This window comes from Falco peregrinus, chromosome 6 (assembly GCF_023634155.1).
Source record: "Falco peregrinus isolate bFalPer1 chromosome 6, bFalPer1.pri, whole genome shotgun sequence".
NCBI lineage: Eukaryota > Metazoa > Chordata > Aves > Falconiformes > Falconidae > Falco > Falco peregrinus.
In genome coordinates this window covers 81,752,731-81,772,523 of record NC_073726.1, presented here as the reverse complement: position 1 = coordinate 81,772,523, position 19,793 = coordinate 81,752,731, and the positions used below count along the sequence as shown (strand labels likewise).

Here is a 19,793-nt window from a genome sequence, read left to right as displayed (position 1 = left end):
GATGACCTCAGCTCCTGTGGTACCTCATCCTTTGGGAGACAGACTTTACACATCCATTTTCCTTTGAGGTGTTTCTTCACTGGAAAAAAGCAACAATGTATCTTCCAAATACATTAACACTTGTAGTTCATAGTGCTACAGTAACAGAGGGTACACAGTGCTTTTAAAGACTTTCTTTTCGGGGTCCTCACTTGTTGCCCTTGTTGCAGACCCTCGCTGCCCTCTCACATTGCTTCGTTGCTAGCAGTCCTCATGTGGTGACTGACTACATTCACCATATAGCTTTTACTAACATTCCGGAGAAGAAACTGAGACGGAAGATTAGGAGCTCCCAAATCAGCTGCTGCTTAAGCTTTTCAGGATGGAAGCTCATGCTGTGGCTGTATTTAGAGTCAGGGCTTGAGGGGAGGATCTGATCGAAGAGTGCTAGGCTGTAGGTGGGTCACACAGTTCTGTGTCTTTCCTCAAGTCAGTGCTTGGTTTTGGCTTTATATAATGATTTCTTCTGCATCAATGCCATGAATACATCTTCCTGTTCTATATGTAGGACAGGCTTCTCAAAGTACCCAAACTTCAGAGCAGCTAGTGATAGTTGACTTAAGCCACCTAAGGCATGTATGTATTTAACTGCTCTGTTTCTGAACTGAACCTCAGGATGGCTTTTCATTTTTGGAAGTAGTGCATTAGTGACACCATTTTCAAATATGTTTTTAAAAGAGAATGCACTTTTCTTGTCTATAGTGGAGGAGCTCTCCCATTCCTTTATTTTTGTGTCAACTTTTGTCCCTTCTCCCACTTAATCTATGTAGTCATATCATAAAATGCTGTGCCATCTTTAATCTGTTAGCAGAGTAGAAAAAAGGCTGCATGGTATATAATCTTAATTTGGTCTTCTTATGATTTGTGGTGAACTGTATGCATTCTAATAGGTTTGAGGGCATTTTCTCCATCCCATCAAAGCAATCAGTGTTAGAAAGTAAAAATGATTGAATATTTATCCTTTTCCTTTTTTTTGTGCCAATTTATAATTCTGAATCTGTGCTTTGCCATGTGACACTAGCACTTATGGCCTTCTCTAGGTCTGTTTAATAAAGTGATATGTTGATAACCTAGTACATGAAATTCACAGGTACTTCTTCTGCTGGCCTCACCAGATCATTTCTTACGGATGATAATGAATTTCCTACAGATTATAGCATATAGAGTAGGCCCCTTAATGTTTAGTGGCATTTTGTGATATTTGTGTAGTGTATGTTGCCTGTGTAACAGCAGGTGTTAATGAGATGTCTGATCCTTTAAAGGCACTGACTGGTAAACTGCTTCAGTAGAAAAACCCACACCATTTCTTTAATACTATGGAAGAGTCAGACTATATTAGTTTAGAATACATCTGAATAAAAATAAACACATGACTCAAATGCTCTATTCTTTTACTTCTTTTACTTCTTGTAAACCTGTAAGAGATAAAACAAGAGGGAGAATCCCTGTTTCTTAATGAGCTTCTTATTGGTATGTGGGAAGATGAAAAAATAGATCAGGAGTATTATATTATTTGAATATAAAACATCATTAAAATAGATATGGAATATCGTTTCATATATTAAAAATATTAAGAAAAAATTGATTCCACAAGCCTTTCAACATATTCTATAAGCTTATCTGCTACATGATCTTGCTGAGTTGCCATAGTCTCTCTGGAATCAAATGTAACTTTCAAGCTTCTCACTGTGAATTGCAATACAGTTATTCTTGTGGGTTATATTACTGTGTGGGTTGCCCTTGTGCAGTACAGAACATGTTGTGTTGGACAATTGCTGTGTGCTTTTCAGCTACCTAAAATAGAAATCATTGTGCACGAAGTATGGCTGAGATGAACTAATAAAGGGCCAACTCATCATGCCCTTAGTCAAATTTTACTCAGTTCTTACTCCAGCTCTATAGAGGTTTTTTTGTGCAAAGTGGTTTCAGAACGTGGCCAAAGAGACTACAGAAACATTTCTGACTTGGGAGTGAGAGGAAGGTGGAGAGGTACATGCAGGACTTTTCCTATTCCTCTCCTCAATATTTTGAGACCCTCCCAAAATCAAAAGGTAAAGAAACATCAATGTGATTATTTACAGTTCCAAAGTGGATATTCATATTGGATATATTCCACACCAGGAGCAAAGCTAAACCCTTCCCCTCCTACCAGAGGTGGTCCCTTCAGGTCAGACTTCAAGGCATGCTGTTGGGGAACTGGAAGGCTCCTGTGGAGTAATGGTGATCTATAGAGAAATGAAGAACTTCAGGCACTAACTTCTTGAATCTTCTTGATTCACTGTCTGATTGTGTTTGCCTTAGCGGTATCTTTCTGAATTAAGCAAGTCTAGAAAAAAGTCATGCTCACAAATAATTGAGACTGTAGTTCATTTTCTTTGTAGAAAAATTGTTGCTTGCATAAACAGAATTAAAACCTCAATCTTCCTCTCCAACTCACTCAACTCACTTGAATGGTAGGTGTCACAGGTAATGTGACAGGAGCACCATGTGGTTCCCTCATTAGCGCACAACTTCATTATGTACAGGAAATAGCAAATGTTGATAATCTCAAAGATAAAGACACTCCTGGTAAGAAGTCAGAAAATTCAGCATATTTATCAGGCATGCATGGAAAGAATTTTTGAAGAAAAGACTTCAGACTTTTAAACATTAAGTGCACTGGTTTAGTCTAAGAGATATAAGTCTGAATAAGCTAACGATGCTATAGGACACTTAGCAGTGTTTGGCATTTTCCATATATTGGATGTTATATTTTCACATATGATGTCTGTCATCTTTATAAGAGTAAGCATGATGGTAGGAAGTAAGTATTTTCAGTATCAGTAGGTTTTCATAGCATTTGAGTAACTATTTAGCTAAACAGGTCACTAAATTGACATTTTCAACCCTAAGGACTGGAAAACCTTGAAGACAGGTTATCAGATTAAATTTTGGACATAAGTACACGTGTGCAAACATTTGGACTGTTAAACCTTTATGCCTGCTTCTGAGGCTTCATTGTTTTGAGCTGTCATTCCTTGATTGAATCTTCGTGAGCACACACTATTCATTTAGCCATCCCACTTCCTCCTTTTACCCGAGCACCTAAATATTCCAATAAAAAAAGTGAAGAGAGCCTTGTGTGTGCTCTCCACCTAAAACACAGCTGCAGCTGAGAAAATACTCGTCTTTTTTATGTGTGCACTTTAATCACTCCAACCCAACTCCTTCCCTTCTCCTGCTTCCCCTGTGCAGTTATCCATAACTGTACTGGAACATATTGTAAATTCCAGGCTATATATTTCAGTTACGCACACTTCAGTACAAAATGTTGATTTTCTGTGCTAATGTGAGCATTTTTTAATTTGGTTATCAATGGCATTCTTGGATAAAAATTGATGGCTTTTCCACAAGAGGTTCTTACTTGACTGATTGAATTAGATAGGGATGGAAGTTATTTGCATACATATTCCCCCTTAAGCTTATTTTTTCATATTTTTTAATAAAATTAATAAAACGGAGTTATACTAAGAAGAGCATAAACATTACTATGTATTATTTTATGCTTTTTTTGGGGGGGTGGGGGGGGTGGGGAGCGGAAACTTCTGTGGTGGCTAGACTTCAGAAAAAGAAAAAAAAAATATAAAGATGAAATGAGTTTAAGGGCTTCCACCTGACTGGGCAATGAATATTATAGGTGTGTGGTTTTGGTTTTGGGTTTGTTTTTTTCCCCAGACAACATGGACAAGCACAGAATAATAGAATGCTGCTACTGACTTTAGCAGATGTATTTGATTGTACAAGTCCATCCAGTTTAAAATCTGTAATTATATTATATGTCAGTTCTTTTCAGTGAATAGGCAATTACTTCATGTTAAATGCTTTCCGAAGTATTCTGTGGCAAATTGAAAAGAATGTCCTTTACCACTAACAAAACAGGAAGAGACTAATGTGAGTGTGAAGAATCTGATCCATACTGTTGTTTCCTTACTCTGTGCTCCACTTCCTGGAAGATAATTCGAGTTGCACTGCTGCCTAAAGACCCTCTCCACCAGTACATTTGTCAATAGTGTGCCTCTGGCTGTGCCTCTGGAGTAGGTTCAGTGCCTCAGACAAAGGATGATGCTCTGTGTTTTTCCACACCTGTCCTGTGATCCTTCAATGGGTCATGGCAAATGTCCTGACAGTTTATGACAGCTGTTCTGTTCAAAGGATATGCCGCTTTGCTTTCCTTTGCTTTCCTCACAGGAGTTCAGAGAAGGGTTGTGGAGAAAAATGGAAGGCTGGCACTCAAAGCTAATTGCTATATAGAGTAGCCAAGATTATTTACTAGCTCTATTTTGACCAAGACTCATGTGACTCTTATTTTTTTGAGGTAATAATTTGTTCCTACTTGCTATTTTTGGTTTTGATTTAATTAGAGGAGCTAATCCCTGGCTCTCTGTTGATGCCAAAAAGCTTTCCAGGTTAATGACATCTGCTGAGAATCCTTCATCACGGTTTTTTTTCCTTCACTACCTGCAGAAGGGAAGAAGCACTGCTGGGAGCCTAAATAAAAAAAGTTTTGTGGGATCCTTGTGAGTATAATCCCATTTTGAAAGTAAGAGTTCTGGAAAGTTTCAGAAATCTGGAGAAAAATCTCAAATTGAAATACAGATGGATGTAAATTGTCAGGAGAATATTTGGCATACCATTTAATTTGCAGATATTTTGCAGATTTTTTCTGGTTCATGTTTTATCTGGAACAACTCTTCACCATCTTTTGTTGCCATTTCACTAAGAACAAGTATTTTTTCTGACTTCCCAGAAAATTGCTGGTTGTTTTCTTTTTTTTTTTTTTCTTTACCAGAAGGTAAATGTGAGGCAATAAATTTAAGGTTCTGAAAAGCGTTTATGTGTATAGGAGGAAAAGGAGGCAGGTTAGGCTTTTTTAAAGGTGAATTTAGTGAGGTGAAGCTTGATCTGCCTTGACAGCCCTGGAAATTGATGTCTTCTATCTTTCATTAAAATATACACAACAGTGTAAATTTCATATTCTTCCTTCCCCCCACCCACCCCCCTGCCCCGCCCCCCAAGGGACCACCTATAGAGCTGTGATGTTTCTCCAGTTTCCATGCTCTTTTGGTCTTTGGCCTGTCTGAAGCTGCCAACAAATGTGTTAATTGCTGTGGTGTTTGTAATATGGACCTGTCCAGGACAAAATGAATGGAGATCAGTAATTAATTTCAGATTTATTGACGATGAGGTTCCTTCTTCCTCCTTCCTGTCAACAATATACTTTTCCTTTCCATAGACTGTGCAACCTTATTGATTTCAGCAGGGTTTCCTGGACACAACCAAGATGGGTTCTTGTTGACGGCTGAAATAAAATCATAGATTCTGGAATTTGCCTAGAGAACAAAATACCCTCAGCCCAGATACGTTTAATTTCAGCTTTTAAAAGTCCCTTCAGGGGATCATGAAGGAATAACCTAAGCCTAAGAAAGTTTTGCTTCCTCAGCACTTATCTGCTTTTCTCCTTTCTGTGCAATTTTTTTAACCTAACTGATCCAGTGATTTTAATATGTGGTTTCTGTAGAAATAATTCTTCCACTGCCATCAGTGCTGTCTGTTAAGACTGACATTGAATAAACTGCTACTGAGTGGCAGAAGCATGCTTTTGAGGTGGCTGGATGACATGGTTTTTGGTTTTTGTTTTTTTTTTTTCATTTGAATTGCTGTGGATATCTTCCCTTGTCAAAGGGTAAGTTGCTAACATTGTCAACAAAATCATATAAATATGCTTTCGAATTGTGTTTCGTCCTCTAAGACTGGGAGCACATGTATTTCTGAGGTGGAGCTTAGTGGAGCTCAGCCATTTTACATTTTAGCCTACAGATAAGGACATGGAACCATTTGCTTCAGAAATGCTCTTTCAGTTCAAGCTTTAGTACTAGCTTTCTGTCAAATTGCAGAAATAAGTGCTCATGACTTCACAGGCTACTGCAAAAGTTCAGCACTATTACTCCAGCAGGTCTGCCAGGTCTATATAGACAGTGTTGTGCTTTGGTGGAAATAAGAGAACCTTAATAAGAGACTTGAAAAAAAATGATACTGAGTGATGATACCAGGAACCTGGTAAAAATGTAGACAATTTAATAAATGAGAGAACATTTTGCAAGAGTTCTAAAATGCAATAATTGTTTTCCTTTGAAGATTGTTCTTGAATTGTGCTTTGACTGTTATGTTTGAATAAATGTTTGCATTTAGATTTCAGACGGAGCACAAACTTAGAAATATTACTTGTGGAAGCTCTAGATAATGCATTGATTAAAGAAATCAAACTTGTGGAGATATTTTGCTGTGTATTTTCTTGTGCTTCTGCCTTGAAACTGTGCTGTAAACTTTCCTAGCTTTCTACTAATCCTTGGTTTTAGTCAGGCTGAAAATGCCATGAAAACAGATGAAGACTGTGCATATTTTCTTGGTTCTCATTCCAGGCAAAACAAGGAGGTAGAAGGAATACAGAAATATTAATCTAACTTTGTTAAAAATCAAAACTGATGTGACATTTTACATATTAGAGTTTTTCTTATCCGCTTTTCAGCTTTGAAATACTTTGGTCTCTTTTCAGCCATTCAGAATGTCAGTTTTGAAGACCTGTCAGTATTGTTATTCAGTGAAAATCGTGATTTAAGTGTGTTCATTCTTTGGGTGCTTTAGAATTCCCCAGGTGCAGATTGCAAGCATGTTTAAGTTAAAATACAAATATTTTCCAAAGCTGTAATTTATGTAGTAGGTGTTTGGTAACTCTGAGTTACTGGATACAGTTTGGGTTGGAACAAAGCCTAGAAGCTGTATTTTGGTTGTGCTAATATATTGCAATGGCAAAGGAAAACAAGGAAGGAGGGAACAAAGATTTCGACAAATCTGTCAGTGTTGTGATCTTTACTAATCTGCTTTCTTTAGAAGTATCTCAAAACATACTGATCCTTGGTTAGGCATGAATGCTTTACAATATAGTGCTATAGACGGAAGCAATATTAAAATATAGATCATTCATTTATTTGATTTCTGTGTAATTTGCTGAGGTGAATAGCTCTGGTGCTGGCACGACGTGCAGCGGAATGCTCCAGCATGGTGTATAGGGGTGTCCTGAATGAGGAAAACCTCCAGGGGAGCTGATAGAGCTGCTAGGGATGCCCAGCTCACACCACAGCAGCTGACAGGACACGGTGTGGCTGAGACCACCCTGAAAAAAAACCTCTGGGGAGCACTGGTGACCCGCAAGGGCAAAGAGGGTGTGGGGTGAAAGTTTACATGCAAGAAGGGCACTGTGGCTCTGTCAGCTCAACCGGGGACAGTGGTATCCACTGGGCAGAAGGCCGTGTCCTCTCTAAACTCTGCAACCACCACAACTGACACAGCTGCCCAGCAGAGCTCTGGTTGGAACATGCTGCCGCCTAGATGCCAGGCTGAAGGGTGCCCAGTATGCAGACTGGACCTACTTCTTTGGGAAGTCACTGCCGGGGTTAAAGATAAGAAGAGAAAGCCTCCTGCCCTGGTATGGCCCTCAGATTATTATCCATTATTGAGTTTTCATGTAGGCAGAGATGAAGTTGCAGTAGAGAAGTCCAAAGACAATCAAGAGAGACTTCAGGGCCTTGGGACAACTGCTTAAGGGATCAGAAGCACAGGTGATGTTCTCCTCTATCCTTCCAGCTGCAGGGAACAGTGAGGGAAGAAAAAGGAAGAGCCAGTAGCTCAACACTTGGCTCTGAGCCTAGTGTCATTGGCAGAAATTTTGGGTTTTTTGATCATGGGTTAGCCTACACGACACCAGGCCTGCTGGCAACAGATGGGGTACACCTGTCTCAAATGGCAAAAAGGATCTTTGTGCAGGAGTTACCAGGGCTCATTGAAAGAGCTTTATACTACAATTGAAGGGGAAAAGGGCTAAAACAGATATGCTAGAGATAAACCTGGTCATGATATGCGGGTGTTTGAGGGGTGGTGTGCTATCAAGGTCCTTCAGTCTGTTCTATGATGTGCTCAGTACACTGGAGCACATTTGAAATGTCTCCGTACTAACATGCAAAGCATAAGGGATATAAAAGAGGAGCTAGAAACTTTGGGCCAGTCCCAGAGCTATGACAGCATTGGCATAAGTGAAACCTGGTGGGATGAGTCCTGTGACTGGGGTGCCACAATGGAGGTCATAGGTCTTCAGGAGGGGTAGGCAAGGCAGGCAAGGTGGGGTGGTGGTGCTGTAGGTAAGGGAGGGGTTGGATCGGATGACACTTGCTGTTGGTGTTGTCACAGTTGAGAGCCTCTGGGTAAGGAAGAAGGGGAAAGCAAATAAAGCAGAAGTCATCGTGGGAGTCTACTATCAACCACCCAGCCAGGACGATGACACCATGGTCATCATAAAAAATAAAATCAATCCTTATGGGTGATTTTAACTTCCCAGATGTTAACTGGAAATATTGTACAGTGGACACAAACAGGTCCAGGAGATTTTGGAAGCACGTTGAAGATAACTTCTTGGTGCAGGTAGCTGACTAGGAAAGGTACCTTCCTAGATTTGTTGTTTATAAGCAGAGAGTGATTTGTGTGTGAAGTAGTAATTGATGGCTGTGTTAGTCACAGTAACTATGAAGTTGGTGAGTTTCAAAAGCTGGTGATAGAAAAATTGCCAGCATAAGTTTGATCCTGGATATGGGGAGAGCAGAATTCAGGCTGCTGAAGGAGCTAGTTAGTTAGTAAGGTATCCTGGAAAGCTGCTTTTGAAGGTATTGGGGTCCATGAATGCTGGTCACTTTTTAGAAGCCATCTCTTAAGAGTACAGAACAGGCAATTCCAAAGTGTTGGAAATCAAACAAGCAGGGCAGAAGACTAGCTTATTCCAAAGTGCTGGAAATCAAACAAGCAGGGAAGAAGACTAGCTTGGCTGAACAGGGATCTTCTAGAACTTAGACAGAAAAGGAAATACAAGGACATTGAAAGCAGGGACAGGCAACACAGGAGGACTACAGAGATACTGTTAGCCACAGTAGGGACAAAATTTGTGCAGCTGAAGCACGCTTAGAGTTCAAGCTGACCAGCACTGTGAAGAACAACAAAAAAGACTTTTAAATATATGTTAATAGCAAAAGGAGAAGCAGAGATAGCATTGGGCTGTTGCTTGATGAGGTTGGTCACCTCACAAATAGGGATGCAAAGTGGAGACATTTAATGCCTTTTCCACCTGTCTTCAAGACCTGTGTCTAAATCTATGGGGCCTGATAGGGCTCATCCCAGGGTACTCAAAGGGCTGGCCAATGTCATTGCAGGACCTCTTTCCATTATTTTTCAATGCTCTTGGGAATCTGGAGAGGTCCCAGTTGACTGAAAGCTGGTCAAATGTTGTCCCAGTTTTCAAGAAGGACAAGAAGGAGGACCCTAGTAATTATAGGCCTGTCAGTCTCACTTCAGTGCCTAATATAATTATGGAGAAGGTTATTCTAGGAGTTACTGAAAAACAGTTGAGAGACAACACAGTCATTGGTCATAGCCAGCATGGGTTCACAAGGGGAAATTCCTGCTTAACCAACTTAATCCCCTCTTATGACAAACTCACTCAAAGTTGACCAAGGGAAGTCAGTAGATGTGGTAGTTTTGGATTTTAGCAAAACTTTTGATAGTCTTTCACAATATCCTTCTGGTAAACTGTCCAGCACACAGCTAGACAAATCCATAATATGTTGGGTGAGCAATAGGCTGATGGGTTGGGCTGAAACAGTTATAGTAAATGGGATTACATCAGGCTGGCGGTCAGTCACCAGTGGGGTTCCCCAGGGTTCAGTTTTAGGGCCAGCGCTCTTAATGTTTTTCTAAATTATCTGGATACAGGAATCAAAGGTACATTAAGTTTGGCAATGATACTAAACTAGGAGGAGCTTTGGACTCCCTTGAGGGTAGAGAGGCCTTACAGAGAGATCTGGATAGACTAGAGAGCTGGACAATCGTCAACTGTATGAAAATCAACAAAAGCAAGTGCTTTATTCACCACTTGGGACAGGGCAATCCTGGTTATACATACAAAATGGGGGATGAACAGCTATTGAGTAGCCCTGTGGAAAGAGATCTGGGGGTTTTGGTTGATGGCAAATTAAATATGAGTTAATATGAGTTGGCCCTGGCAGCCAAAAGGGCCAACCGTGTCCTGGGCTGCATCAAGCACAGCAGAGCTAGCTGCTTGAGGGAGGTGGTTGTCCCACTCGGCACTGCAATGGTGGAGCCCCAGCGTGAGTGGTTTAGGACTCCTCAATATAACGGCATAATGCTATTGGAGTGTGTCCGGAGGAGAGCAACCAAGATGGTGAAAAGCATCAAGGGCAGGACTTACAAGGAGGGGCTGCAGTCATTTGTTTTATTCAGCTTGGAGAAGAGAAGGCTGAGGGATGACCTCATCACAGTCTACAACTTCCTCAAGAGGGGCAGTGGAGGCAGAGGTGCTGATCTCCTCTCTCTGGAGACCAGTGATGGGGCATGAGGAAATGGAATGAAGCTGCATCAGGGGAAGTTCAGATTGGACATTAGGAAAAGGTTCTTCAGTGGGAGGTTGGTTGGTCGCTGGAATGGGCTCCCCAGTAATACAATTTCATTTTAGGTAGTCCTGCAAGGAGCAGGGAGTTGGACTTGATGATCCTTATGGGTCCCTTCCAAACTGAGTAATTCTATAATTCTATTTGGAATACAAAAAAGTTGGTATTACACTTTTTGGTTTGATCTTTATAAATTCTGTTTCACAATCTAGAATTGTTTCATATGTTTGTTAGTTTTAGGAATAATATGCTTGTAGCCTCCCTTTTTTTTTTTTATTTTTTTTTAATTTTTTTAATTTTAATTTTTAATTTTAAGTTTTGGAAAGAACCAAAAGAATATTGTGTTTTCCCCTATGATTTACTGATGTAATGGAGTTTAAACCACCCTTTTACTCATGCAAATCACATTCAGGAACACGTTATATCTCCCTTTTACATACGGTCTGGCATATGCATATAAAAAGTGAGCAGACTAGGCACAATGCTTTTTATAGTATCTTTCATCTCAACAAGCTTATTTGTATTTGTCATAGGAATAAATTAGATGTGCAAACTGTAGTCTGTCTTTTAATGAAAAAAAAAATAAATTTTGTCCTTTTAATTCTAATAGGAAATAGTTCTGGTTGTGTTTTTTGGTGCTGAGTATGTCGTCCGATTGTGGTCTGCAGGCTGCAGGAGTAAGTATGTTGGCTTCCAGGGAAGAATACGGTTTGCCAGAAAGCCCATATCAGTTATCGGTAAGATTTAAACTCTCTCTCTTTTTTTTTTTTTCTTTAACTTTGCTTTTATCATCTGGTTTAAAGTAAAGATGTCAGTTAATGCAGACATCATATTGCAGTTCTGATCTATGTCTATCACTCAAGCACTTGTCTGCTTTGTGAACCTGTGCAATTATTTCTTCTTTTGAATTGCTAGAACTGAACATTTAAAATATGTCTGTGAGACACAGGCAGACATCAGCTTAAGAGAGGCAAAATGATAAAGTGAAGAAATCTTTATTAAACCTGCTTGTGTAATTGGATCAAGTTGGCAAGATTTTGAATACAAAATCCTTCCTTAGGTCTTCTTTAGTGAGCAAACGCAAAGGTGAGTATAAATTGGGAAAAACATGGAAATGGGTTAAGTATAATTCTGGAAAAATACCCCTGGATAGTATTAAAGTTAAGCAGTTTTAGATGGTTTGAGGGACTATTGTGGGTAGCATCACTGGAGTAGAGAGTTTAAGGGGGGAGAGGTAACTAATAGAAACTGTGGGACAGTGAGGGATTAATAAAGGTGATGTTTGGACAAAACTGTAGCAGACCATAAAATCAGTGTTTCTGTTTTAAGCCTGTGATTTTATATAGATTCCAGCAGAGCTGTGAATTTTACATTACTCAGAGGTGAAAAAAGAATGAGTTGATGTTTTCTTAACCACCTGTGATTTTATGAAACCGTGCAAAAACTCAGGAAACAACATATTCTATTATACATCTAGACGTGGGTAGTGAGTAATGTGATGAGATACTGTACTCAGTTTTGGGTTATTGAGAAGGAAGTGTTTCATTACATACAAACAAAATCTTCAGCTCCTTCTAGAGCTGATCCTGTTTCATGATCTAACCATGAAGCCTTTTTTTAGTCTTCTAATCATGTTCTTGACTTATCTTTCAATTAAAAAATGCTTCCTGGGAAGGTATATTAGAGTACACAGGTGCAGGAGAAAATGTGGAAGTCCCGTTAAACTGTGATTTCAACTTGGTAGTGGTTCTATATACTGATATTGTGCATCTACCACAATGTGTTTGTATAGCCCTTGGAGAAGATATAGTGGTTTTTGTTAAGAAAAGCTAAGAATGACTACATCTGGCTGTGCATTCACAGGTATCAGGACTGGTTTTACATTTTAAATTCCTGTAAGAATACAATGCATTTAAAGTCAAGATTTATTTTTAAACATCAATTGCAGATGGAACTGTGTCTACATTAAGCCAAATAGCTAAACTTGGGAAATACATCTGCTGTGAATGATAGAATCATACTGACTGATCCTATCATTTTCAAATCAATAAAAATAAAATATTTAAAGGATTACAATACAATAACTGAAGGATTACAACAGAATGTAAGAAATAATGTATTCATTTTACTTTTAAATTAATATATTTTTTAAATTTTATTTTAAAATCAGAAAATATCACTGAAATGTCTTTGACATCAGAGAGATTTCTTTCATGGGTTTTTGTCCATGCTGAAATTTGGATTAATTCTTAGAAAGTTTGGCTTGGGTAGGAATTTTGACGTTCTTTACTCCCATTCTCCTTCTTTTTTTTGCCCCTCTCTAATTGTAAATAAAAAATATTTTCGTTCTTATTACAGGAAAGAGCTTTAGTAGTCAAACTTAGTTATTACTTCTTTTATACACTTGTTTAATATTATTGCAGCCCATGCTGCATAAAACAGTATGTTAACTATTAGTTACTTCTATATATAAGTCACTTCTATGACTGAGGAAGGAAAACATTAACATATATCGCACTGTTTCTTGAACGGTCTTTTAAAATTTTATCTAAAATGGAAAATGATGCAACTTCTCCACCTTGTAAATCAATTCTTTTTATTTTTTACGTAGGTTTTCTAAAGTTAGCAGACAGTTCATGGTTGATGACATGTGAGAAAAGAACTTGTCAGGAGAAATAATTGAACTCATTCTCAGCATACCAAGAATCCCTAGAAAAATTGCTTTGTCTCTCCATGCTTCTTCATTCCCTAGTTCACAGAATGAGCAGGTTTAAAGAGAGTGGTCCTCATCTACTATGAGGATGAATTGTTTTTGAATTGTTTTTAATCAAAAAGCTGATAATTGCATATTAGAAAGTAAATTTGTGAGAGCATTAGAAACAAGCCAGCAATTTGCTCAAAACAACTACTACTGTTGCTGCATTATAGGTGTTGCTATGCGCTATGCTGAAGTTTGTGCATAACTAAGTAATATTTCAGTGTCAAGCTGATATTATAGATAAAAATGGCAGCCATTTGGAATTTCTCAAGGATTCAGAACATAAGAGTAAGCCACGAGGACAGTGGACTAGCAGTGGACGAGGTTTTCAAAGCACATTCTAAATCACAGGGATTTATGTAGGTCTGTCATCTACATATGTAATGCACATTATATAGAAGATGCTGTCATTTTTGTCTCTTTACACCTCGTGTGTATATATAGACATATTTGCAAACATCTAAGTAGGTAGAATGGGAAGGATATCCACATATTGCTGTTTATAAATTACTGAAACTGAATTTTTAAAATTGTCAAGTCTTCCCAACACTTTCTTTTTAAAAAACTAACATAAATACTAATATAATGCTACTCTAAATACTATTTCTTATTAGAGTTGAAAAAGTTATTTAAACAAATGTTGGCTATTTGTCCTGGTATTTTCCATGCCAAGTCTCTGCCTCAGTTTGAGTCTTGTGGAGACATTTCATGCAAAATATTTAAGCTGTTCCTGAAAAAGGCAATTCTGACAATTTCTTACGGAGAAGCACTAGCACTTTCACACTTTGAAGCAGACACTTGAAACTTAATGAGAAAATAGCTTTTTTGACTGTCACTGTAAATCAGCTCCTAGGTGACAACAAGCCTCTGAACAATTGGTAGCTCATGTATACTTAAAATGCCATGATAGAGAATGCTTTTATATTCTTCAAAGATTCAATTAGAAGTAAGCCTGCACAATTCAAATTTCAGTTTTCTGTGAGCAGTAGCGCTGGGACTGGAAGTGGAAAATCTGTTGATTTTGGTTTTATATGGTTTTTCCTGAAACCGCCCAGGGCACGTGGAAAGGGAAAATACCAGGCTCAAATGCTGAGGTGAAGTGGTGACATAGGAGGAATGGAATGGGACATACAGGCTCAGTGAAATGACAGAAGGATGGATGTGATGTAAGAGTCTGGGAGAAGGTTGTATAAAGAGACTGACGAGCAAGCAGGAGGTTGAGGGAAAAAAAAGGAGGGGACAAAAATACATGGGATTGAAAGGGGGCAAGGTAAGGGCAGAAGAATATGCCAAAGACCTAGAGTGTAAAATAGGACCAGTATGCTTGAACCAGTCAGCTGGGATTAGTATGAGAAGCCTAAAGATTAGAAACTGGCATGAAAACTAGGAACAGAGAAGAAGCAGAGACAGAACAACAGATTGTTTTTTTGAAAAAATGAAATATCTCTACCATGTAGAACACACTTTCAAAAAAGTAGGAAGTACAAATGAAGAATCTATGTTACTACCTGATTGAAACTCACTTCAGAAGTGTCAGTTTTGTCCTTCATTGCTGGTCAGCAGATGGGTATGTATATGTATGTCTGATAATTTAGTAAGGACATTGGTGCATCATTTGCTAAAGAGTGAAGATCTGTATTATGATACAATGGGAAGAAAAACCTCCCTAAATTCTGAGAATTTACAAACATATGTTCACAATGTACACTATAAAGGAACGGCATAAAAAATTGGAAGATCAGGTACTCAAAATTTAAGATTATCCTAAAACGGAAGCTCTTTCTGTAGCCTGAACTTATCCCTCCCTATATGTATTTTCATCTTCATAAATGTACAATTATTGTACTACAGTCTTTAAACTGACTGAGTGCTCTCCCTTGGGGAGGAACCCTGCTTTTACAGCAAGTATCAGACTGGGACTGGAAATTAATCCAAGTGAGAGTGAAGGATACTGTTGGTTGTAGAACTGCTGCAACATTTGGTGCAGCAACTACATGGTTGCGAATGAAGCAGAAAGTTTAAAGGAGAGGGGTAAAAAAAGTCACTCTTGTGGAAGGCAGCTGTTGTTCCCTCTGATGTTGGATTCTATCCTGCACCTTGCCTAGGCATCACATGGAAACTGTGGCAGTCATTTAAATCAGTTTTCACAAGTGTACCTCATTTTCTGGATGTCCAAATGAAAACTTTGAAGTTAGATTACAAAGGTTCTGAGCTCTCACAGCTGCAAGAGAAGTCAGCAGGCACTGGTTTTTTGGAAGTGCTATATAATGTTAAGTGCTCTGAAGAATAAAGTGCTGCTTGTTTAAAACTGGCAAGGCAAATTTACAAAAACTTTTCCTCATTCTGTCTACATTTGCTACTCATTTATAATACTATCCTTTATTTTCTGGTTAGAATTTGAAAGTGAAGCATTGAGATGCTCTGAAGAGAATTACCACAGAAATGCCCATGAGGAAATCAGAAAAATATCTTCTCAGAATAATGTTAGAATAGGGTTCAATAATTCAAAGCAATAGACCTGTTCGCTGAACTAGGATAAGAGAAAATAAGGGATGCTGGCACTGTGAGCAAAATCCATTATTTGCATTGTATAATGCTGGAATTGTGTAAACTGTGAAGCTGTGGGAAAAAAATTGGAACTCTGGAAACAATTATTTTTTCAGACAATTAAAGACTGTATCACAAAGTAAACCAACAACTCCGATTCTTTTTAGGCAACTTTGTTATGACAGTTCCCTAAACTTTGAAAGCTTGGCTTTACAGCTGTGATACAATTTTTAAACTGTGTATGTGTGTATATATGGATATGATACTTGAATTTATGCATTTCATTGTTGATCGAAGAAAACCTTTACTTTCCTGCTTAAATCAAGAGCCTTAAGCCAAGATGTGGATTCATTTCTAGGGTATGCATATGCCTTTGCTTTTGTTGTTTTTGTGTTTAAAGCTGCCTGATCTGTCAGGAACTTTAAAATTTCCATTATTAAATTAATCATGGAAGAAACTGTAGTCATTGTTTTTTTGATGTGAAACTATTACATTAACTTCCTCCCCACCAAATTTCAGCTAGCTTCATTTCTTGTTTTAAACTGCTTTCCTCAGTCTGTATTTGTTGTGTGTTGCAATGTTGAGAAATAACATTTAATGCATTCTTTCTCCTGTTTCTTTTTTCCCCCCAAACAGATCTAATTGTGGTAGTAGCTTCAATTATTGTTCTGAGCATAGGATCTAATGGACAGGTGTTTGCCACCTCTGCAATAAGGTATGTTCTTCTAGTGACTGTAGCTCTTCACAGCCACAGAATTTATTAGATGTATATCTAATTTCCCAGTTTCTGAAGTATATGTAATTTTCCTAATATAGGAAAAGTTATTTTATTGAAACACTGGACAGTGGAAGACTGTGTTATTGTGCATGATCACTGGTTGGGAAACAAGAGTGTAGAAGCAAGGCATATGAAAAATAGTGGGAATGCTGAAGCTGCTGAAGCCATGAGGAAAAAAATAAACATTATGTCCTATAGAAAACATCAAACGGGTCTCTTTCTGAGACAATAGAGCATTACAGAACATCAGTTTATTTAAGAAGTAATCCAGACAGCACTTAACTTGGTACTTTTTGAGTATGAGTAATTACTTTGTTTAAAGAGTAATTATGCTTTGGTGGATTTGTTTGGCACAAGTAACTCATAACATACATGAACCAGAAACATTTGATGTCTACAGTGTTTGTTCAGCTTGCATCAAATACTGCAAGCTTATTTTGGAAGTAAAGTGGGTAAATAGAAGAAAGGCATGATAAGCAGAGTAGGTGTACTTCCCACTCGTTCTAACTAAACTTGCAAGATGTGTTACGTGTTCTATTACAAGCCTCTGGTTTCCAATGCAGTCTAATCACCGGGAAGAGAGAATGTACAGTACTTTCTAAAATGTCTAGCTGTGTAGATAAACAGTAGAGGGAACTACAATTATAAAGTATTTTTAAGGTAACTATTACCCTGGAAGATTAATCATTACATGATGATAAAGACTCACAGAGGCAGCATGAATATGATTTATAAGTTCATCTAGTAGGAGAGCGGGGTGAATGTGAAAATTCCAAAGATGTTGTTTAATTTAACTAGAAGTGTAGGAAGGACTTTAATGAAAATGCCTGCTGCGTGTTTATATGTGAACCCAGGTGGCTTTGTCTCAGTGCAACCTTTCCTGGTGTTAATTATACAGTCACTGTCCTACAACTCAGAATGCTTTCTGCCAGAGAAACTTAACCCACATCTCTGCAGTGCTGTTATGGCCCCATTGAAAAACCATCTGGGTCAGGCAAGTCTTATTCCCATCAGGTTTCCTTAGAGCTGTGATGTGAGTGGCTGGTTTTGAATTATGAAGGAATGAATCCCATATCCTTGCCTTTGCTTTTAAGGTGAAATGTTATGGTCCTCTTCGGACCTCCCTTAAATTCCAGCAATCCCAGAAAACATGGGTACATGCGTGTTAGGTTGTTTTCTTGTAGAACAAAGTTGCAAGCTCCAGACCCACTAGGTATGACAAGTTGACATTTTGATCACTGCAGCAACCAGTGAGACTGAAACCTAGTTCACAGAGTGAACTACAGAGTTCATAGCAGAATCTGATAGCTTTCTGTCCTTACTGTTATGAGTTCACTACATTGGTAAAAATGGTCTTTCCAACCAATTTCTTTTCTCTTTTCAGAGGAAATGGGTTGTGCATATCCAGAGGCTGCATATCTGGATTTTCTTGTTCACTATCTTGATTTTTAAAACTGCTAGCCTATAACATGCATGCAGCACTTGGCAGTAACATAGCTGTAACCATCTCTTATACAACAGAGATGGGAAAATCGAGAACTGCCATTAGGTCAAAGCATTGAGAGGTGTGTCTAATAATTGTACAGGGGAGCTACATGTAGATCTCTCCTCCCCTGACATAAGTGACCAATGAGCTATTGCATTACATAAGTTTATTGGTGCTTATGTATTTAGTAGTCTTACAATTCTTCTTAGACTCATGTTCTAATTAAGAGGTTTTAAGTGGGTATTTTAAAGTTTCCAGCTAATTAAAATTATTATTCCAATGAGATACAGTGTTCATATACCCAGTCACTGAAGTTATGAGAATCATAGTCAAGTAAAATAGGCAAGTTTCTTCTGAGTTGAAAACAAGTATTTTAGACATTTTGGGTTTGTTTTTCTTTTAACTAATGGTTGTGCTAGTCAAAACTTCTGCTATATTTGAATATAATGAAATGTGATCTAAACATACTGACTACTGAGATGCCTCCAGCCTAAGATGTAACAACCCTAGCCTGGGGCAATGCTATCACAGTTCTTTAATACGTCAGATGTTAGTGAATAGAGTCAACTATGTATAGATAAAGCAGTATTGTTCTCAATCATTAGTTTTACTTAATGTCCTGTTTTTCTCACAGGGGGATCCGGTTTCTCCAGATACTTCGCATGCTTCATGTGGATCGACAGGGTGGCACCTGGCGACTATTAGGATCAGTTGTTTTCATACATCGTCAGGTACTAGACCTTAAAATCCCCAGCATGTTGTTTACTTTAGTATATTCTTTTCATCAAATCATAGTCCGATTTAGATGAACAGTTACTGTTGCAGAAGGAAAACTAAAAGTCTGTCATGTGTTTCTGCTTTTAAAATGGGAACACTATTCTTTACTTCAGGTCAGTGGCTAACAGGATATCAGCATCAGTATTATTTTTGGAAATTAACTGTTGTACTCTTTCATGTTATTCAATATAATTTATTAAATGCAGTTATGTGGCGTGCCTTTCATATGGCAAAATTTGTCCACTGTCTTCACAGAAGATGTGGTCCTAGCTTGGTTGTTCTGTGGAAAAACAAGTATTAGTGGAAAAGCCTTGATAAAGCAAGTCAATTATTTAAATCGTTCTGTTTTCTTTGCTTATATAAGGACTTTTCTAATCAATTCTACAAATAAAAATGCTAACTATGTTATAATAGTATCAAGAAAAGTTACTTTTTGAATGGTGTAGTCACAGAGGTAAACTTGGCTGTAAATAGTTATATGTCCATTAAAGCTTTGAAAGAGTTATTCTGTATAAAGGTTCATTAAGCAGGAAAAGCTCAAATATTTTAGCACAGACTTTTAAAAATTTCCAGTTGAAGGCTTCTTTTTGAGGCTTCATGGAATCTCTTGCATTAGCTTTGTGCACATAATAATAAACGTTTATCATTAGCCTTTAGATCTTGCATATCATACCATATTGTGGAGGGCTAATACTGTGCTATGGATCTTTACATCAGACTTCTAAGTGTGATTCTTTAACCTGCTCTTTATGAGTGTAGATTTTTCCTCCAGATATTGACGAATATTTACGGATTCCCACACAGACATTATTTAATTTCCTAGAATGAAACATAAAAAAGTCTTGTTCTGGGCCAGAGAATGGG

The 19,793-nt window shown here is 38.1% G+C and overlaps 1 protein-coding gene across 1 annotated transcript in view; it reads left to right on the top strand.

Annotated features, from left to right (window-relative positions):
* The window catches only part of LOC101911269 (potassium voltage-gated channel subfamily KQT member 1-like), a 510,981-nt gene that overhangs the window by 35,289 nt on the left and 455,899 nt on the right, over positions 1-19,793 (top strand). The window contains exons 3-5 of the mRNA XM_055809352.1: positions 11,194-11,320; positions 16,525-16,603; positions 18,787-18,883. Of these exons, the coding sequence (XP_055665327.1) occupies positions 11,194-11,320; positions 16,525-16,603; positions 18,787-18,883 (303 nt within the window). The remainder of the gene's footprint in view (positions 1-11,193; positions 11,321-16,524; positions 16,604-18,786; positions 18,884-19,793) is intronic.